Source organism: Amblyomma maculatum, chromosome 1, assembly GCF_055883805.1.
Source record: "Amblyomma maculatum isolate TAMU_Amacu chromosome 1, ASM5588380v1, whole genome shotgun sequence".
NCBI lineage: Eukaryota > Metazoa > Arthropoda > Arachnida > Ixodida > Ixodidae > Amblyomma > Amblyomma maculatum.
Genome location: NC_139344.1, coordinates 379,983,527 through 380,006,094, shown reverse-complemented (window position 1 = coordinate 380,006,094; position 22,568 = coordinate 379,983,527). Strand labels below are relative to the sequence as shown.

At 44.9% G+C, this 22,568-nt stretch overlaps 1 protein-coding gene across 2 annotated transcripts in view; it reads right to left on the bottom strand.

The window, feature by feature from the left end:
* Nucleotides 1–22,568, bottom strand: part of LOC146208353 (uncharacterized) — a 43,221-nt gene that overhangs the window by 3,730 nt on the left and 16,923 nt on the right. For both annotated transcript variants that reach the window (XM_084592879.1, XM_084592871.1), the window contains exons 3-12: nucleotides 20,743–20,838; nucleotides 20,548–20,621; nucleotides 19,661–19,808; nucleotides 19,036–19,104; nucleotides 17,110–17,200; nucleotides 13,079–13,266; nucleotides 12,255–12,353; nucleotides 9,746–9,834; nucleotides 6,936–7,031; nucleotides 5,043–5,120 (exon numbers count right to left, since the gene is read on the bottom strand). In XM_084592879.1, coding sequence (XP_084449005.1) covers nucleotides 5,043–5,120; nucleotides 6,936–7,031; nucleotides 9,746–9,834; nucleotides 12,255–12,353; nucleotides 13,079–13,266; nucleotides 17,110–17,200; nucleotides 19,036–19,104; nucleotides 19,661–19,808; nucleotides 20,548–20,621; nucleotides 20,743–20,838 — 1,028 coding nt within the window. The remainder of the gene's footprint in view (nucleotides 1–5,042; nucleotides 5,121–6,935; nucleotides 7,032–9,745; nucleotides 9,835–12,254; nucleotides 12,354–13,078; nucleotides 13,267–17,109; nucleotides 17,201–19,035; nucleotides 19,105–19,660; nucleotides 19,809–20,547; nucleotides 20,622–20,742; nucleotides 20,839–22,568) is intronic.

Below are 22,568 nucleotides of genomic sequence, written 5' to 3'. Positions count from 1 at the left end.
ACCGCTTCGTGAAGAAAGCTAGAAGCATATAACTAGATGCCAAACAGTAGTCGAAAGTTGGAAGTATTACATAAATAGTACCACATGCATCCTCCAAGGTCTCATCAAGCTAAAAACAACTAAAACTAATTCTGAGAAGTGACATAAAAAAAAGTTTCCTTAAAGGTAAATAACGAAGACCTCAACACACAGTAAAAGTGGAAGGTCTGCCTGAAAAGCATGCACTCGGACTTGGACTTTTTGATTGGACGGACGGCGACGAGCGCCGGAGACTAAAAATGAATGAAGAGAATCATGGCAAGGTACACAAAGCCATGTAGATAGTGTAAACATATGGTGAGTGTAGCCCCAAAATTATTATAAATGCAGCAACATTTTGTAGCTCGTCAGTGCCTGTGAGGCCAGTGCGTATGTTTTAGGCTGCCCATGCTAGCAAAGTGGCTGTCACTCAACAAAACGCGTCGATTGCAATGGGTAGGAAGTTGCGCAATTCCATACTCGTGACACTGCTGCGCTTCACGGCAACATGTATAGCACATGAAGATTCTCCGCTGTCAGCGGTTACCACCACCTCACGTGAGGGCGAAGTGAGCACTATCTTATCGCATTAGGATGAGATTGAGGATGAAGATGTGAATGAATAGCTACTTTCCTCCGTCCACATGTTTTCACAGTGGCAGAGTGATGAGGTTGGCGTGTGCTACTACACTTTGAAGAACGGCCGTGTGAGATAGGGGCGTAATAGTGGCATTTCACAACGTGTGAAGACGCCTACTAGACCACTTCCAAGCACTGCCAATGCGCTTCTGCACAATAGCTTGCAGTTTCAGCAAACGCTGGAGCTAACCCTCGATTGCTGCTATTGGTTGGTTGGTTTGTGGGGTTTAACGTCTCAAAGCGACTCAGGCTTTGAGAGACGCCGTAGTGGAAGACTCCGGAAATTTCGACCACCTGGGATTCTTTAACGTGCACTGACATCGCACAGCACATGGGCGCCTTGCTTTTCGCCTCCATCGAAAAGCGGCCGCCGAGGCCGGGATTCGATCCCGTGTCCTTGGGAACAGTAGTCGAGCGCCGTAAACACTGCGCCACCCCGGTGGGGTAATTGCTGCTATTCTTTGTTCCAAAATTTAACTGAACCATTTGGCCAGCACGTACTGGCCATGCTACTGCTTGCCTATATGTGCGCCAGTTCTTCACATTCAAAGCTCTGCTAACATGCTTCGAATTTGATGAGTGAACTTATTTTGTTGAAATGTAAGAAGTCGTCCTATACAATTTCAACACGCCGCAACTCTTCCTGTTTATACGCTGTCTAGTAGACTGAGGCTTTTCTACCGCCTTTGTTCATTATGTGTTGTAAGAGAATTCAGTTTGCCCTGCCCTCTCTGTACCATGGATGTTTTTACAGTACTTAAAACGGCTACAGGAGGCCAAAAGTCTCCAGGAAGCGCGAGCGACCACCAAAGCGCACAGCTCCGTTAACCATGCCGAGGTTCGAGGATAAAGTTATAGGGGTTAGAGCCAGACTCTCGTCTTTGTGTGCTTTTCAAATAAAGTATTTGCTTGCAAACGTTGTAGCTGTACGCCTGGATCGCGTGGGCAGGTTCTAGATACTTTAATCCGCAACAGAGTACAGTCGTCACCATAATTAACAAATAGTTAAGGTTATTAAAAAGCAAAGACTTTGGCACGTGGCTTTAAATTACACATCTTTTATGACAGCAGCTGTGATTCCGCCCCAGTGGATTTACTAGCAATAATTGTGACACCCTGCTGGCTGTTCATATCTCCTCTTTTTCCTCCCACCTTTACTCTGGAAGCCTAATGGCTTTCTCAAATTTTGATAATGAGATAGCGAGTTCGACTGTGCTTAAAAAATTCTAGAGGGCACTCTGCACCACTAAAGTGTAAAGCCCATCAACAAATTAAAGTGCGATGAGGCGAAGACTATTATAGCGCGGTGGATCCTAGCCCTACACTACGGCACCTTTATCTCCCTTCTTTCGCTCCCACCTTCCTCCCTTCCTAGGCGACGTGGTACATGTGTCCGCCGAGATTTGCAACAGATGCGGCGCCTTTTCTATCCTGTAAATCAATTTCAAATGCCCCGCAGGGGTAAATTGTGGATATATTGTCTAAAAGAATAATAGCGCATTTAAAGGGCAATGTTCCGTCGTTCTTGTGGCGCAATGGAGTAACACCACCCACCTCTGCACTGATGCCACTGAAACATGTTTGACTCCTGTGTTCTAATTTTGTTTCCTGAATTTTTTTTCCAGTTGCCTTCACCGTAATTATTTCCTGCCTTCAGTGAGTGTATGTTACCTTCAGGTTGCGTTCACTGACAAATTTCAGGTGTTCGAAATTACTCCGCAGCCCTCCAATACGGCTCCTCTTTCTCTCTTTACACTTTCAGTCCCCGCTTCCTCCCTTCCCTTACGGCGCGGTTGAGGTGTCGACACAAAACAAGTAAGACAGTTACAGCGCCTTTTCCTTCCTATAAGTCAATCAATCCACCCCGGCGGGGCCCACACGGCGTCTGCAACTTATGCCTTGTGGCAAACTCTTCGAAAAAAAAAAAAAAAAAACTCTCGGGACGAGGGAAAAACAAGACAGTGCAAGTATGAGGCTCGTGCGGGATGCACAGCAGTACGTAAAAGTGGGGACGGGGGAGCAGCGTTGCTGGAGGACTGGCAGCCACGGAACGCCGCGTCCCACCTGGGCCCTTATTCCGAGTTGGTTGGTTCACAGGAAGGGAAAGGCGCAGTATCTGTCACACTTGTTTCTGTGGACACCTGAATCGCGCCGTAAGGGAAGGAAGTTGGGAGAGAAAGTAGAAAGAGAGAAAGAGGAGCCGTAGTGGAGGGCTACGGACCTTTAACGTGCGCTGACTTGCGGTCGAGCATTGGCAAGGCATGGGGACACGTAGGTCACCGCTGCTTGCGGCGGGGTCTTGCCTGCCACCAAAATTTTATCTGTTGTAGGCCGTCATTGCACCCGCTAGCGGTTCGGTGGTGGACGACGGCTGTTGTTGCGGCGCGCGTCTTTTTTTGCCTCTCCTTTTTCTTTCTTCTCTATTTTTCTTCTGTCTGAACGAGGCAGCGGAGGTGGTGGCCCAGCTACAGAGCCAGTAGCAGGCCCGTGCATTTTCTTTTCCTTCTTCCTACAGCCACAACAACAACAACATCGCACAGCACACGGACGCCTCTTCGTGTCGCCTCCATTGAAACGCAGCCGCCGAGGTCGGGTTCGAATCAGGGCACTCCGGACAGTAGTCGGGCGGCTTACCACAGCACCACCCGGCTGGGCATGCTTGCGTCGTTATCGAAGTGACCTCGAGTCATCTGATTGGTCGAAACGCCGGAACTGGGTGTGGCCACTGCGGAACCGGAAGAGGTGGCAACATCATGTTCCGGCATTTTCACCAATCAGATGACTCGAGGTCGGGGAGATAGCGACACTTTTGATAACGACACAGACTCGGAATACGGGCCCTGCTGTGCTCCTGGACTAGAGCATGTAGCTGGCACGTGCGTTTGGTGTCGTGCTGGGTGCGCTGGATAAGACGCACCTGGAAATCTGGCGCTTCTGCCGCATGACGGCAACCTGAGGCCTCCTCTCGCTTCAGCCGAGTCTTTCTGGTCTTTCCCGCTACCAGCCGCCTTGGAGGCCTGACCCGGGCTCCTGTGGACACTTGGCGTTCCTTGCATTCCGAGCCCATGTAACGGGCAGCGTCCGCATCCGACGCCTCTAGCGCCCGGTGACTGTTAATGGTCTGTGTTCGTCGTCGTCTTATTTGTTACGCTCGTTATATGTTATTAGTTAAGTTATTTGTATAGTCACCCCGCCGGGGTGGCGCAGTGGTTACGGCGCTCGATTACTGTTCCCAAGGACGCAGGATCAAATCCCGGCCTCGGCGGCCGCTTTTCGATGGAGGCGAAAAGCAAGGCGCCCGTGTGCTGTGCGATGTCAGTGCATGTTAAAGAACCCCAGGTGGTCGAAATTTCCGGAGTCCTCCACTACGGCGTCTCTCATAGTCTGAGTCGCTTGGGGACGTTAAACCCCACAAACCGAACCAAACCTAATATTTATGTGTAAAAATAGATGTTCCTAGTTTAGCCGGTCTGGCCGTGTTTTCATTTGATCCCACCGAATCAGCCCTTCGATTGGTGGGCTTTAAAGAACTTCCTCACACTTGCACACCTTTCCGTGATGCTCTATCCAAAGGTGCCATTTGTTTTTCCGATATATACCAACCAGCTCCTCTTTTACAGCACCGACAAGGTCATGCCCACTCTAAACCCCCTACATAGCCGTACAATGCTTACGCATTAAAAAGAGATGCTCATTGACCTGTCTTTCATACGTGACGTCACGCCTATGCTCATTTAATTGCGAAAATAGAGGTCAGTTATCTCCTACGTAATCTAAACGTGGATGCGATATTAACCTGCTAGAAATAGGCCCTGAATTCAACTCACATGACAGCCTTAGTTGCTCACGGGACGTAAAACACAACGCAACAGACTACACTGCAATAGACCACCATAGCACAAATAAAGGAAATGCATCACGAGTATGGTGGTCTATTGCAGTGCAGTCTGTTGCGTTGTGTTTTACGTCCCGTGAGCAACTAAGGCTGTCAAATAGACCACCATAGCACAAATAAAGGAAATGCATCACGAGTATGCCCCGCCGGGGTGGTGCAGTGGTAAGACGCCCGACTACTGTGCCGGAGTTCCCGGGATCGAATCCCGGCCTCGGCGGCTGCGTTTCGATGGAGGTGAAACGAAGTGGCGTCCGTGTGCTGTGCGATGTCAGCGCACGTTAAAGATCCCCAGGTGGTCGAAATTACTCCGTAGCCCTCCACTACGGCTCCTCTTTCTCTCTCTCCACTTTCATTCCCACCTCCCTCCCTTCCCTTACGGCGCGGTTCGGGTGTCCACAGAGCAAGTGTGACAGTTACTGCGCCTTTCCCTTCCTGTGAACCAATTTATTTATCACGAGTATTGACAACTAATGCCGCAGCGTTTACTTACATCAGGCTTGAAAAAAAAGTGCTGGTACCACTAACAAAGGCCCTTGTTTTCACATCATCCGGGTGTTCCTCCTCTTCTCTGAAAAAAGAAAATTATTGTCCAATAAATGAAATACTTGAATGCCTATAGCTCTAATTCTGAGCTTCATCAGGACATTGTCCTAACATAAAGGGGGGAGGGGGGCATTTCCTGGCCCTACGGGGCTGGGAGTCTAGGTCAACGCCGATTGCGGCGGGGGCTAGCCAGCGACCGAATATTTATGTGTTGTAGGCAGTCATTGCACCCGCCACAGTTTAGGTGTTGGACGACGGCTGTTGTTGTGGCGCGCGTCTTTCTCTCCTTCTTTTTCTTTCTTTATTTTCTCTTTTGTCTGCACTAGGCAGCGGAGGTGGCTCGGCTGCAGAGCCAGTAGCAGGCCCGTACATTTTCTTTTCCTTCTTCCTACAGCCACAACAACAACATAAAGGGGGCTTTATGTTGGAAGTTCGATTACAGTGGGTACTCTTTCGTGCGTGTAGCCTGAAACACAGCGCTTAGTTTCTGATCCTACATAAAGATCGAAGGACTGCTCATAGCGTCATAGCGTAGAGAAGAAGTGATAGAGACGAAAAACAAACAAACAAAAAAAAAACGAATCTAGTCACTTGTTTGCGTTCTTTTTTTTAACTTAGTCTAGTTCCATATGAACATTGATGACGACGCATTCCTAACGCGAAGCTGAAGATCTGGCGGCGTCCGGAGGAAACAATTTTGATTTTGAGAATGAAGTCATCAAACTAGGAGGGTACAAACGAAGTACTTGGCGAAGAGTTTCCTGTAATGGCGGTACTTCAGAAAGGATAATTAAAAAATGAAGTGATGCGATTTCAGGTGATGGGGATCTATCCCGACCCTCTTCATGCCGAACGAGTGCGTCAAACATAGGCCACAAAAGCTTTTTGGTCCAAGCGCGGTAAAGGAAGGCCTATATGAGAATGTGTCGCGGTGTGTGCGACATAATACCCTGTTGAATGAATACTACGGTGGCAATGAATAGAAAAGAAAAAAAGAGGACAGGAAATCAAAGGCAAGAACATGTTTCTGTACGCCTGCAATCATTGTTTTTACATGTAAGCATACTCAAAAACTTTCTTTGCTGCACAATTCTTGGCCGATCCCCTCTCTGGGTATGTGCCATATGTTATTTGGACAACAACAACAACAGCAACATGTTTCAGTCGTAAGGCAAACCGTAAGTGACCTCCAAGTTTGTTCTCTCCAAATTTTCAAGTTGTGAATGCGTGTTGTACTATTCTGTTAACCAATTAAAGTTTACTCTAGCCCTCTCACTTACAAGCATAAGTGGATTACAATCACTGATATAATTTTTTTTTGTTGGTACCTAGCTTCACAGTGGTGACGGTAAGCGCCTGCCTAAGTGTGCACGCATATGCGAAGAAAACAATCCCGCAACTAGAAAGATGCCATTATGTCGGACCTGTCAAATATTTAAAAGGCGGTGATTCAATGGAAAAGAAAAGCTGCATTATTTGTCACAATTAATCGGGAATTGCTACTAAACAAGCTCGTTCGATGAGTTATAATTGCGGTGTATTTTTGTTTGGCGGTGGTGATGGCTGAGTGGAGCAAGAAAATCGAGCCTATCTCTTTTTCTTCTGTATTTCTGTAGTGATGCTGTTGCTCTGCTTCAAACAGGAATCGATTTTATGCCAGTGTCTGAACACTGATCGCAAGAACATTTGTTTTACACGTTCCCTAAACAGCCATCCAAATGAATAGAATTGCACACGCGTCTCTGCATACCAATAGTATACATTGTTTTCTTGCTGCACATGTGCGTGTTGACTCACGCGAGCACGTGAGAGTTAAAATAAATGCGTCCCGTGTACTTACACTGCAATCCGCATGCCATGGCTGTAGGCACACACAAGGACAAAACCAGCCCCGACTCCCCTCAGTGCTTGGGCAATGCAGATCAGGACGAAGTTTCTTTCGGCAGGCAACCAAGGAAAGAGAACGTGAAAAAAAAAAAAAATACGTAAGCATACAGCCTTTTAGGTCACGCGACTTTCTCAACAGCATTAGCGAGCGTTACCTTATGAATCATTTCGTCTAAACGACTATAAATTTACTTTCGCAAAGAAATAAATTCATGCAAAGATTCAAGAGCTAATTCCAGACATGTCAAGGCTCGTTTATTGCGCGAAGTGCGCTTTCAGTTCATGGGTTTACAGCAATAGGGTTTATCACACTTAATCGATGCTGACGTACTATGCCGGGGCTGATTTCGCGAACTGTGGTCAAACACAAAGCGTGTTTGCGCATGGGTTGTTACAGGGTTGCGAAAATTCACTTTAGAATACATAAGACATGAACGTGATGACGTGAAGATTTTTTGTTCTTACTGTTCACAGATCCGCATTTTAAAACTCACGAGTAATAATTCGAGGTTGCCTGTGCCAATGAGTCGTACAGCTCGGCGGAATGTTATGTACCGTCTTTGCCAAAAGTAACCAGGCTGCACGGTTTGCTCCTTAGCCCTATAGTGCTGCGTTTATGGGACATCTTAAATTCTTAATCACTTCTGCGGGAAGAAAAGCATTCACCCATATCTGTAAAGACCATTTTTTGCTTTTTGGGTTAGGTCAAGGGCTGTAAACACGGCTAAAAAGCAAACCCTGCCGCCTGGTTACTTTTGGCAAAGATGGTACGTTATAGAGCTTTAGTTGAAACGATTAAATTAATAAAATTACCTTATGAACGCCTTCATTTTTATATTACGTGCAAAAATATATTTCGCAATCGGAAGCTGCAGACATGAAACGTGAGTCATGTATTTAAATTTTCGAATAATCAACAATGTGACTCATTAATATCGAACGCCAGCAATAGGCATCTGGAAGCTCGTTAAGCTGCACTTTATGCATTGCCCATTAAAAAATCAAGAGGGGTTCAACGCTACTGAACCGAACGGGGAGCGAATGCGGCTGCGGAATTAGAGTACCCGGCTGTGAAGCTGACCACCGGTAGCTGCGTTTCGATGGAGGCGAAATAGTCATCCGTGTACTGTGTGACGTCAGCGCACAATTAGGATCCCCAGGTGGTTGAAATTACTCTGTTCCAAGCAGAATCCACTTTCATGCCCTGCGCATGCGATACCAGCAGACACTTTCCTGCTCCACTCGGTCAGCTCTCCGTAGCGCGCGCCCATGCGCAGTGCGGAAACTACTCTTCTCTCCGTGCCGGCGCACGCATCTGCTGGGATGCCGCTACCTTCGTCCTCTTCTCTGTAGGGAGCGCAGCCGCGGAAACAACCGCGGAACGGCGCGTCTGGTCGCCATGGTTACTGCGCAGGAGCAGTAGCAGCTTGGGCCACGCACTGCGATTTTGGCTTTGCATGGCGTAGTGAAGCGATCGCGATCGTTTCAAAATGGCTTGGCTTGAATTTTCTACTTAACACATTTGTGTATTCGACGATTCAGAAGTTAAATTTTGATGTCAATTCCACGCACAGCAACACGATTTCATAAATTTGCAATGCATGAAAGGCAATTCAAAAAGGTTTGCAAAATGCATACTTTTGACTTTCGATATTTCAAGTCACGTTGTCATCTGAAAAACAAAATCCCTCCATTGATGTTGACGGTTTTGAGTTTCGCAATATCAGGTTGCCCATTAAAATAAAACAATTTGATTATATTTATTTTAGGTCATATGCCCTTCTGTAGAACCACCCTGCTCAGACCACCTCGAGGTATTTCTCATACTAAAAATAACCCGGTATTTTAAAAACGTCATAAAATGAGCCCGCAAAGAAAGGCAGGTCAACGAGTGCCTATTTTGATAGGCTGGGGGCTCTTAACAGTAGGTGTGTGTAGAATACGATCCTGGAATTGTTCACCGCTGTTAGGACCTTCTAAGATTGAAGTCAGTTTCTTTATCCGTATTCTGTTATGTTGTTTTGGTTCCTATTTCTTTAATGTTTTTTAAACTTCCTTCGCGCCAGTGATGATGATCTCTATGATGAACGCCTTTCCTCAGGTATTGCATGAACGAATATATGTATAACATACATACATAAACATCATACTATAAAATAGTTCACTGCGCTTGCGTATTACACGTAGTGCTTTATGATAGCTGTGAAAACTAAGAGTTAACGTTGGTCACAAACATGCTCGTTTCCACAGAAAGGTTATCATCGTCTTTTATGAATTTGCATTTAGAAACCACAAATCTAGCTAGCTTGCCAATGTGGCTTATCCATAGTTCATCTAAGCTTTCTTGTGTTTCTATTGCCTCTCTTTTGAACATTATTTTAAGCTTCTACGAACGAATTACGAACATCAGGGTGAACCGAACACGAGTATGCACTTCGATTGTGAGTGTATACCCAATTAGTACATATTCAAGGAAAATAAGGCAGAACGAAAAATGAAATAACTAGCGATTAAGCTCCGTACTAAAATATCATTCCTTTAATTGTTTTGCTTTTCCTACTATACAGCACCATTTCTTAGCGAGGTTTCTAGAAATTTCCTTCATGTCATGCCCACGTTAACGCCTATGTCATACAACAGGGGAGAAAACTTGATAACACAATTTGCGTCTTCCCCCATAATTGCGGCACAATTTCTAACATTACTAATATCTAACCACGATAGGAAAAAAAAAAAAAAACAAAGAAATAAGAGTTCTCTTACGGTTCGACAGGTATAAAAGGTGCTGGCCCGATGGTTAGGAACGAGACTGCTATTAGCGTGACACCAACAAAGATCCAGAGATTTTCATACTGAAACAATGAAGGAAACAATGTCAGCATTCACTCCATGAGGCCTATCTAAAAGCACATGGGTATCTAAACACAACAGAAGAGCAAAGCTTTATAAGGAGCGATGTGTTCGAAAGAGAACGATATACACGGCGTTTCACTGAAGAAAATGGTGTAAGCAGTATATACTTGAAGGCAAAAAAAAAAGTGTTTGGCATCGTGAATTGCAATTAAGAGTATTACTCAAATTCTGCCTCTATTTTCCTGCCTAGGTTGTAGCAGTTGCCAAAATATACAATCCATACAGTTTGTTTCTGGACCTTGTTACGCGGTGCGTAATGCTTAGACAAGGTTCCAAATCTCTCTACCTACAGGAAGAGGAACTTCTCACCCTTCTGAAACTTGAGAGTTCCATAGATGTTGTGCGAAAGCTGATACTGACTAGAAGCAAAATCCCTGGGCTGATATTTTGGAGGAAGGCTGTATCACCTTCCTTTTCTATCCGAAAAATTAGGGTTGTTCGACTCTGCTGAGCATAGTTATGCAGAGCAGAAGCTTGGTTAAGCATGGTCAGATGCATTTGTTGAGCTTGGCTGAAACATTACTGCACGTACACGGTTACGCGAGGCGAGCTGTCTCCGCAGCTGTTGCGGAGAGGCCCTGCAAGTCACGTGATAGAGGGAAACCACGATAACCACGATGCTAGCCAGCACCACCAGCTCCGCGCAACGCACATTAAGCCGGGAGGCGCGGAGAGTTGAGGGAAATTTCGTCCATCGACGTATATGACCTCTACTGCCCGCCCCCAGCACACGAGCCTAAGAGACGGGAGCCGAGGTCTTAGCGACTTGAGACAAGCGAGGATACATTGTGTTCTTGCTGCTGTAGCCGCCAGGCGGACGGTTTCTTCTCATTCAAGGAGGGGGTTTCAATTTGCAGCAGAGATTCCAGGGCAGTTTTATTGTCAATATTCTCCCTGGCGCCCGGGAAGTTAGGCCATTGCCATATGATTAGTCGAGAATACCTGTCACTTGTTATGACGTCACGGACACACCACTGAGCAACCGCGAGGCGAGTGGGTGAGCGCCTCATTCCACCTGCAGCGGAGAGTCACGCGGTATGACATCACTTACACACCTAAGGTGTGACACTTGAAGGTCAAATATTTGGTTCCAGATGACCTTCAGGTGTGGCATGGGAGAAGAGCTTCCGCTATAAAAAAAAGAAAAAAAAAAGGCTAGCTTATACACACGTGACTCTACCTGCTCCCCGTCCTATCTAGATTTGTCCATGTGGAAGCAATAAAAGCTTCGTCTCAGCTGGTTTTCCGTATCCGTAGCCGATGAAATTAGCGCTTTCGGTCACTCAGTTCAGCACGGTCAACATGGAGCTTCGTTTGTCGACACTAGGTTACAGAGAACTCGTTTGTCGACACTAGGTTACAGAGAACTAGAGTATAGTAGCGGAAGAGAATATTCAAGCAGTTTCTCTTTCGTATTTTGTGCGCTTTCTTTAAAATATGAAGAAAAAAATAACGCAAAAATATACGTTGCCACAAAAAATTCTGAGGGCGATTACAATATTCACTTTGAGCGCAGCTCTAGATTCGGCAGCGAGAAAGCCAGTATCCTTTCGGAGGCGGCGCATAGCTGCTTCGGCAGCACTGAACTTCTGGTCGTGCAGCTCGTTCATCAGTTGCGGCAGGCAAAGCATTTCAACAGGCTTTGTCGCTCATGCTTTGGAAATAACTGGATGAGACTGTTTATTACTGCTGTAGTTTTACAGACGGCTTATAACTGAGCGTGGCTTTAATCAGTCATGAATAGTGAATCAAATGCTTCCAGAGCCGTGCTATGTCCACGAAAATTCAAAAATTAATTTAGAAGGGACTATAAGTTATGTTGCATGTTCAATTGCAGGAAACATGAAACGAGACATAATATTCAGATGCTGTCCGCTGCGGTGGTGCAGTAGTTAGGGCGCTCGACTGTAGTGCCGAAATTTGCGGGATCGCATTCCGGCCTCAGCGACAGCTTTTCGCCGCAGGCGAGAAGCTAGGCGCCCATGTGTGCTGTGCTATGTCAGTGCGCGTTAAAGAACCCCAGGTAGTTAAATTTCCGGAGCCCTCCACTACGGCGTCTCTCATAGCCTAAGTTGCTTTGGGTTGTTAAACTTCATAAACTAGGCTAAACTTTTCAGAGGCTAAAATTCAGATACACGGGACTAAGGATTCCTTAATTTACGTACAGAAAACTGTCTGTGACGGAACGGAAAAAGATAGAATAAGAGAGTGAAGATGGCTACACAGTATGAAAGAGCACTGAACAAGGGGAGGGGGAGGTAGCCTCAGTTTGGAAGTCGAGCCGACGTTTCGACAAGCGGACTTGTCTTGGTCTGGGCAAATCACAGGCGGTTTTAAATGAACAATATGCACTACTTACCTTTCGCGAATATGAAGAGCATGTCGCTGCATATGCAACTGTAGAAGCAAATGCGTTAACCGTGAAAGTTGCTCCAATGCAAGCGTTGGACTGGTGCAACTAGAGCGAAAAAAAAAAGCGGGGGGGGGGGGGGGGGGGGGGGGGGGGTCACAGTCTATGTTTTGCGCAGGGAAATGGAGAAGAACCCTTAATTTAGGACACAGCCTTATTTCTGCATCCAAACAACGGTGTTATGCTTAAGCCTGGTCACGTTTTTCGTTAAGATACTTAACACTAGCTTCAATAAATCAGGCGCAAATATTGAGAGGAATTTGGGTGAAACAAGTGACTAACGTTTTTTTTAATGAATAAAACTTTAAAAGGAGGCAGAGATTATGACGCGCGAAAGCTTAAAAGTTTTAGAAATGTATGGCTGATAGACAAAACCATTGACTGAATGGTAAATTCAAGCTGAGTTCGCTTGATTACCGAATTTCAGCTATAATAGAAAAACAAAGGATAAAAGGTGTGAATATATTCACTGAACCCGTAAAGAGTATATCAAGATGTATATTTTTGTGTTCATTACTAACAAACGAAATGCTTCTCTTACAGTACATTAAATCATACGAGTTGGAATCAGATGAAGGCAGGTAGCATTAAGGAAGGAAAATACCATGTGCTGCAGCTTTTTCAAGGATAACTGCCGCCTACCATTAGCCAATGTAAAATATAAGTTTGTCGTGAATTCCAAATGCTTCTAATACTAACCAACGTCCGCCTTATATCAGTGGACCAAATATTTTATTCACGGTATTTTGTGGAGTACAACTGAAACCACGTACCTCCGCTATATAGGGCTCTAATGTTGCGGCGTTGAAGGAAGCAGTGACCCAACTCAGAATTCGGCTGAAGAGGTCAGCGTTGAAAAAAGGGTTCAGCAACAGCCGCCAGACGCTGTTTCGAGTTCTTGTTTGTCCGTTTGATTCCACATTAGGGCCGCCTTCTTCAGTCGCCGGTTGAGGAACACAGTCTACAGAACAAAGAGACTGTTTTTGCGGTTGAATCATCTGAATTGGCAAAATGGCTCGCAACCAAGTTGGCCACGTAAGACTATAGTGTTTAACTGCTTAATGCTGTTCAAGTTTCCAATGGTTATTCCGTTTTCGCACTCAAAAAGTGGAAAAGTACGTATGATGAATGTCATAGCACTAAAATGAGAAGGTTGATAGATGACCTCGGCCTTATCATTTGTACGCCTACCGACCTTGCATTTAGTGACCCCATAAAGTGCTTCTATAGATAAGTGTAGATATGTTTTTGTGCGGCTCAATTATTTGGGAGATCTGAGATAAGAAATGCGAGTCAGGGTTTTCTTCCTTAAATACAGTTCATTTATTCATTTATTTTTTTATGAGCTCTCAAAGGCCGACAAGGGCTTACAAAAGGGAATATTCTTCAATGAATGATAGAATAAGAGAGTGAAGATGGCTACACAGTATGAAAGAGCGCTGAACAAGGGGAGGGGGCGGTAGCCTCAGTTTGGAAGTCGAGCCGACGTTTCGACAAGCGGACTTGTCTTCGCGACGAATCACAGCTCCGACAGAGAAACTGTTCTAGTCGTTGGCACTTATCATCATCATCACCATTATCAACCTGACTATACCCACTGCAGGGCGAAGGTCTCACCCATATTTCTCCAATTAACCCGGTTATGTGCTAGCTGCATCCGCTTGGCCCCTGCGAACTTCTTAACCTCATCCGCCCACCTAACTTCCTGCCGCCCCCTGCTACGCTTTCGTTCCCTTGGAATCCAGTTTGTTACCCTCAGCGACCATCGGTTATCCTCTCTTCGCACTAAATGTCCTGCTCATGTCCATTTCTTCTTCTTAATTTCCACTAGAATGTCGGTAACTTGAGTTATTTCTCTGACCCACTCTGCACGCTTTCTATCTCTTAATGTTACCCCTACCATTTTTCGTTCCATAGCCCTCTGGGTTGTCCTCAACTCAAGTAGAACTCTCTTTGTTAGCCTCCACGTTTCAGCCCCATAGGTTAGTACAGGTAAGATGCAACTGTTGTATACTTTCCTCTTGAGCGATACCGGTAAGCTGCTAGTCATAATCTGCGAGTGCTTGTGAAATGCGCTCCATCCCAATCTTATTCTTGTTATTTCCTTTTTATGTGCCGGATCAGCGGTTACTACCTGTCCTAAGTAGACATATTCGCCTACTACTTCCAGTGCTTCGCTACCTAACGTAAACTGCTGTTCCTTCCCGAGGCTGTTGAACATTACCTTAGTCTTCTGCTTATTGATTTTCAAGCCTACCTTTCTACTTTTCCTGTCTAGGTCCCCAGTCATTATTTGCAGTTCATCCCCCAAGTTACTTAGCAAGGCAATGTCATCAGCAAATCGCAGATTACTGAGGTATTCTCCATCTACCTTTATCCCTAACTGCTCCCCTTCCAAGTCTCTGAATACTTCCTCTAAGCAAACTGTGAATAGTACCGGGGAGATCGTGCCTCCTTGCCTCACACCTTTCTTTATGGGAATTTTGTTACGCTCCTTATGCAGAACTACGGTTGTTGTGCAACCCCTATATATATTTTCCTGCACTTTCACGTACGTCTCGTCTACCCCCTGATTTCGCAGTGCCTAAATCACCGCCGAGGTTTATAGTGAGTCAAATGATTTTTCATAATCAATGAATGCTATGTATAAGGGCTAGTTATATTCCGAGCATTTTTCTATCACCTGGTTGATGGTATGGATATGATCGAGAGTAAAGTACCGTTTGCGGAAATCTACTTAATCCTTTGCTTGATTGCACTCTAAGATTGTCCTGATTCTATTAGCGATTACCTTAGTAATTACCTTATACGTAACAGACAGTGAGCTGATTGGTCTGTAATTTTTAAGATCCTTAGCGTCCCCTTTCTTATGAATGAGGATAATGTTTGCATTCTTCCATGCTTCCGCTACCGTCGATGACACCAGGCACTGCGTATACAGGGTGGCCAGTTATTCGTGACACTTGACAACACTTGGCACTTGACAAGAAATATGCAAACGAAAATGGTGGCTGTTTAGGTTAGTTTGCTCGCGGTGTAACGATGAAGAAAAGTATTGCGAAGACGAAGAACTTCTCGGGGCAGGATCTGTGTGACCACGGACCACTCTCGTCACTGCCTCTTTGGTCCCAGTGCCTTCCCCTAAACCCCGTCTTACTTTGGTACTACATGGGTAAAACAAGCGAGAAAGCACGCGAATGCATAGCTAACTAACAATTAACTCTTTTGATCAACACGGTGCAGTCTTTGCCACGTACGTACATGTTCGATGGTATCGCCCATGACGTACGTTGAAAAGAAATCGTGAGGCAGGTTAAGGACCCAATAGTCGTCGTACCTCGGCGAAGTGTTTATGTGGCCTATATATAGCTTGCCTTGCTGGCAGCCTAAATGTAGTGCGTTCGGATGCCGATTTAAGCATGAAATTTATCTTGAAGTAAAATCAGTCACTTTATAAAGCGTCGCTTGAGGCATGCGCCAACACCTAATGTACATTCCCAGTGCTCATTTGAAATCTGTTCATTGCACACAGATACGTTTGACATTGGGCTTAACGGGAGAGCGCCGGAGCCAACGTCCTGCAGAAACTGCGGCGGTTTCGACATCGTGACCGACAAATCACAACCGCGTGGCTGTCAGGTGATGGTTGGCAAGTGGCAGGGCTTCATTATGATTGGCCCCTCTGCGGTGGCTCAGAGCCTACGACGCTAGACTGCTGAACCCAATTAGTACGCCGGATGGAATTCCGGCTGCGACGGTCGCTTTTCGATGGAGGTTAAAAAACGGTGCCCAGTACCCTTGGCTATGAGTAAGGCGCACTATTAGGCTACGAAGGAACGTCCATACGGCTGCATTATAAAGCTGGACTTCACACGTATCTATGTCGAATGGTTTTTAACAAAACTGGGTAGGTCATGACAATTTACTAATTTTAATTAATTATTATTATATACAATAAAAACCTAATTATGTTCGGTCGTTTTTCATAAAGCAGAGTAGCTTAGGAGTCTGTATTAATTAATAATCGATAATTATAATATGCAAGATAATATGGTCACCAACAAAGTATTAGAGATAAGCGGGCAGCAAAGCGATACACAAACGAGTATTCATAAGAAGAGGCCCAGAGTGGAGACATCGAAAGGTAAGGCGTCTTACCCTAAAGGCGCTTTACTGTCGCCTTAACCAAATTGCTTGGCAGGACAACACCGCCGCTAAGGGGGCTCATTGTGTTCCTCTGAGCGGAAGTAAACGCCGTAGCTTTAACAGTGAAACGCAAGTAGACGTTCGTCCACTTTTAGAGTAAACACGTAAGCGCGTGTTCGTTCCGTTCAGAGAGTCAGCGCGTCGAGCTCTACTGCCACTGAAGACATGGAAAGCCCCAGCATGTCCTTATGCGCCAGCACCACTTTCGTAGACGTGCGGGCGTGTAGGGCACAACCGTGAGCACTTCATTGCATTTTCACCGTAAGAGTGCACGACCCTGTACATAAACCTTATTCTCACTGACCTAGAAGTTTTGCGAATGTGTGTAATTTGTATACTTGCCTCCCTGTAATTGCCACGCCTTAGCTGTGGCGCTTCTTTTTGTTCGGATTTTATTTCCCGATACGTTTAACGCAGGAATACGAGCTGCGCTCTTGAATTGAGACTATTCTTCTAGATGCATTCTTGCGTTGTTAGAAGTGTCTAAAAGGCTGAAGCTGTAGAACTATTTCTCGAGAATGCCAGTGGTAAGGAATTTAAGAAGCACATGACAGCCTTTTTTGCAACTCTCTTACTTTGTTTCACCGTGTACGCTTACCTCTAGTTTCGTGGCGGCTTCTGACAACGAGTGGCGTAAAAACCAGCAGCAGGCTGCCGAACACGTAGTAAGGCACAGCGTCGTTGGAAATCTGGACCAAACAGCAATCAGTTACAGCGCCAATTACTGCAAATGAAACTGGCGGATTGTCTGGCCTCAACCTACCCTCCACTGCGATTTAATTCAATACAGGGCAAAAAATCTTGCACAGACGCTGTTCTAAATAGTACTTTGTGACCTTGGACTCACGTCGGCCCCTCAGATACTGAACTGGTTGTTGATTTAGTGCAATTTATTTATGCCATAGATTGTTTAATTACTGCTTTTCTTGAACATAAGGCAATCCCATAATCGAGGTATGAACTGCTATAGAACCGCTATAGAACTGCTATAGAAGAAAGGAAGTAGACGTGACAACTATGAAAGGTTTTGCTGATGCGCTAGTGCAGATTTCTTTGAGAAATCAGGTTGGAACCGAGGCAGATTTATGAACCGTGGCCGTCCTTACGAACAGTGCTTATTTCCTTAAATCAATTACATTTGGAATCTTGTTGTATGGACAACTGTATGGAGCAATTTTCGTTTTCTCTGGAGCAGCTTGCAGCTCTGGAGTAGCTTGTAGCAACCTCAACTTCGCGACCTCATGACGCCGCCTGAAAGATATCGCTGACCAATCAGCTAGCCGCCCCACGGTATTAAACTTTTACAAACTTCTTAAATGATCCAGTTTTTTTTTTCTACATGTCATCACGATTTTCAGGATTGGATATTGGATAAGGTCGAGAAACGCCAGGTGACCTGATAAGGGAAGGACAGTGAAAATATGCGGCGCTGAAACCATGCTGCCCGAAACTGGGAAGCGGAGGCGGCAAAAAAGACAGGTCAAACCAGATGGTGTACCCATGTCTAGTATTGTCTTTCATAGCAAGACTTTTGGGGTGTTAATGGCTGAGCTTTGAAGCGGCAGGCTCGCAATATTTAACTTTTTCAGACCATATGGTAAGATGAGGGAAAGTGAACTGCAGTTAGGCCTCGGTGATGTGTGCCTGTCGTGGGCACAAAATATTTTATTTCGTGTTAACAATTTTCTCTCCGCACAACCTCACTATTTGTAACGCGAATAAAAGGCGCGTATTTGGCGAAAATTCGGCGCCGGTGTTGTGAGCAGAAAATCACGGCCATGACACCGGCTGGTGGTAGCTCTTTAGTAGCTCGCAGCTAATATGGCTGCACATTGACTGGACGTACGGTTGTGTGACGTTACGTTTGACAGTAGCTGCCAAGTCATGCCTCTTTAGTATGGGAAGGGGATTTTAGAATCAGCCTACCAGAACCCTTGCATTCACGTTACCCCTAGGCCACGCAGGCTCGTACATACAGCTTGGTTAAAGTGGGGCTTTATATGTGGGTAGGTAGCCTAAGCTATCGCGTCATACTCTTAAAGGCGCAGCTTAATTGTCCCCCATAATTTTTGCCGTTCATGTTCGCGATGTGGCCTATCATACCCTTCGCTGCTTTCTCTATGCAACGAAGGGAGTAGACTCGGATGACCTCCTTGATCAGTAACAGCACAAGACTTTGTTCATGCGGAATTATTTATACAAAAAGTCTATCTTTGAGTTATTTGCATTACCAGATAGGGGGGGGGGGGAGAGGACAAGAAGCTGGAGAATGTGGTTACGAATAGCAGAAATATCGTTGCAGCAGAAATCACTGCCATTGCCTGTTTGACTGTTGCACTTTGTGTAATACATAATAAGAAACAGAAACAATACAAGAAAAATTTAAACACAAAGCAAGGAGAGATGCCGGTTGATATCGTCAGTAACTAGTACACAAAAGAAAAAGAAAGTTGCAGGACATAAGAAAGGCACTTTAGGACAAGAAGGTCTTTCATATTTCGTACAGCTGCTATGTTATACTTACGTCGACTAGGGCCCCCGCAGCAATCGGCGCAAGCACCATTCCCGCTTCCGAGAGGCTTCTTGCTGCTCCCTGCATTTTTGATTGAAGTACAAGAGTCTAGTATTTGTGGCCAGCTATTTCTGCGTATTCCACCGCACATGAAAGTTTATTCAGCTAGGAGTGGATCAAAACTCAACAAAAACGAACTTCGTAAACAATAAATCGTGAAAGCTGATTGTGACATGTTGTAAAAAAAAAAAAAAGTCAATTCAGAGTCTGCATCACAATGCCAGTTACATCTACTAAGCATAACTGCCACTGTCCGATCTTCGCTATGCAACGCTATCGATAAATTGATTAATCTTAGGGTACAGCATGGCTGAAGTGGCAAAGTCAAGGAAAACGAGTGTCATATAAGTTGCACATAATGAGATGTTGGTGTTGTCGCAAATTTCTTGCAAAAAATTTTCCCCCATAACTACAAAATGTGTTACTCACGATCAAAAAAAAAAATAAACATACGGTGCCCACAATTGAGGTGAAAAATTATTCGCAGTCGACAAAACATTTTTTTTTCTGGTGCCTTTAGAAAATAAGTTAAATTCTTAACATGGTGCGTTTATACAATCAATATAGGAAAACTTACGAGATAAAGATTTCCATCTTCCTTCAGCGTGGAGGCGAGGATTGTTTCAACGCAGATGTTTGTAGCGACTAGCGAGAACTCCAAAATGATGAACCCGATAAATGTGACCCCGAGGAAGACAGTCTTGTCAGTCAGCATGAATGAAAATCTGCATAAATACTCTTACAAATAAAAATCTCGGCACTCATCAGCAGAAATAAACTGCCAGGAATCCCTAGCGCGATGTGATGACGACACAATGACTCAGGAACACAGTGCTAAATTTCAATAAATCATTCTTGAAAGTTAGCACTGTGTGTATGTGTCCTCGTGTCTTCGTCTAGTTCGCAATACGTATTCCTTAGTATGATGCACTAGCAAGCCCAAGTGTCTGCCCTTTCAGACATCAAAAGAAGGATAGATTCACATCTTCACACTGTCCTGAAAGTCGCTTAAGTATCGGACAGTGATGACATGCTCAAGTGTCACTTAATAATGGCGTCTACAAGGCTGTAAATTGTAAGCTATTGATAGACACGTGGTGTCACGCTGCTGGTAAATTAGCTCAATCAATTAATTAATTAATTAATTAATTAATTAATTAATTAATCAATCAATCAATCAATCAATCAATCAATCAATCAATCCATGGATCGATGGATCGATCGTACAAAGATCAATTCAAAGAAAAAAAAAGTGGCTTTAGATCACGCTTTTTTTTACGAAGATGTCCCGATTTGGTATGAAGAATAAATAACTAGCACTACTGTTCAAAGAGAAGAATAACTATTTATTTTTTGGTATGGAAAATAAATAACTGGCACTGCTGTTCAAAATGAAAAACAACTATTTAAACTTTGTTATTTTCACATTTGTGCGAAGCATACGGAAATGTGAAAAATTATTACCCAAATAAGATTCCTTGAACTCCGAACATTGCTTGGCTGATGACGACGCCCCATTTTGGAGACAAATAGGACATCTGCATCCATTTCCACGGATAATCAATCAATCAATCAATCAATCAATCAATCAATCAATCAATCAATCAATCAATCAATCAATCAATCAATCAATGAGAGTGAGGGACAAAGAAGACATACCGTAGCCATAGTGGTGGCGGGTGCAAGTAGACCAACGACTTTGCGCACAGAAAAGGTTAGTCCATACTCCCATGGTTCCAGTCCTTTTTTTGTTGCCTGGAAATTGCAAGTTAATGTATTTGTTACCAACAAGGCTTGCCGTTTTTTGATTTGTTGGTCCTTTTTATGCGATTGCCGTTGTCATTATTTCAAAGCAAACCGGTCATGTTCGCCACCACATCGCCGTCATCATCATTATCAGCTGTTATAGCCACTGCACGAAATGGACTCTCCCAGTCCGGTTTTCATTTTGATAGTCCTGATGCAGCCAAACCATCTTGCCCTATCATTTGAACTCTATGCCTCTCGGGCAGATTTCTGCAATTCACTGAAAGGTACCCTAAGCACGGCTAAAGCATGGTCAATATTAAGAAGCATGATAGACACATCAAAAACCAAAACGGCCACAAGAAGAACCCTCCACACCATAGCCCATAAATACCCGGGCACAGATGCAGAGTTGATCACCGCCATGCACAAGAAATACATAGGAGACCCTACTCCGGCTTGCCAAACTTCATATGCGGGTCAACCAAACCCCTCCCTTGACTCCCCCATAACACTGGCGGAGGTCTACTCAGCCGCCCGTACATTTACAAGAAACACTGCCCCTGGAGGAGACAGTCACCTACGCTATGATTAGGAACTTAAGCACCGAACATCTGCAAGACCTAACGAAGTACATCAACGAAGAACTGTGGGAGAATGGACAGGTCCCATCAGCTTGGAGACACGCGGATATCATCACCATACCAAAGGCTGGAAAGCCACCGGCTGTGGAGAGTCTCCGTCCTATCTCCCTCACTTCTTGCCTGGGAAAACTCTATGAAAAAGTAGTCCACCTAAGGCTCCAAAATTACATCGACGAAAACAACATCTTTCCTTCCTGCATGCTGGGCTTCCGCAAGGGACTCTGCACGCAAGATGCTTTCCTCCGGATTAGGGAAGAGGTAATCAACACCATACCCCGAAAAGGCGAAAATTTCATTCTGGCACTAGATCTCAAAGGAGCATTCGACAACATTGGCCACCAAACCATATTGCAAGAATTAAACAATATCAACTGCGGAGAGAAAATTTTCAAATACGTGAAGGCTTTCCTCTCAGATCGCACAGCCACCATAGGAATTGGAGAGATCCGATCACCAAAAGTACCCATGCCGAACAAAGGTACACCGCAGGGTTCAATAATCTCTCCAATGCTATTTAACATAGCAATGATAAATTTAGCAAAAAAACTGTTGACCCGCACTGATATTGGTTTCACTTTATACGCGGACGACATCACCGTCTGGGCTACTCAAGGATCCTTGGCGCAAAAAGAAGAAGCTCTGCAAGCCGCTATAGACCTAGTCGAGGAATTTGCCGGGGAGAGTGGTCTTCAATGCTCCCCAGAAAAATCCGAACTTATCAGGCTACACAGAAGAAATTACAAGTCCCCAGGAGAAATTCAGCTCTCTCTAGGAGACCAGATAATTCAAGAGAAGGACAAGATCAGAGTTTTGGGGCTGTGGTTGCAAAGCAATTTGAGAGTGGATTATACAATCAAAACACTCAAAACCACAGTCAACCAAATTTCCAGAATGATTAGAAGGGTGACCTGCCACCGGAAAGGGATGAGGGAGGAGGACACCCTACGCCTTGTACAGGCCCTAGTCGTTAGCAGAATTACCTACGGGCTCCCATATCACGAAATTAGATTCACTGATAAAAGGGCCATTGACACTATCATAAGAGGAGCCTATAAAACGGCCCTAAACCTCCCGCCAACAACATCAACGGAACGT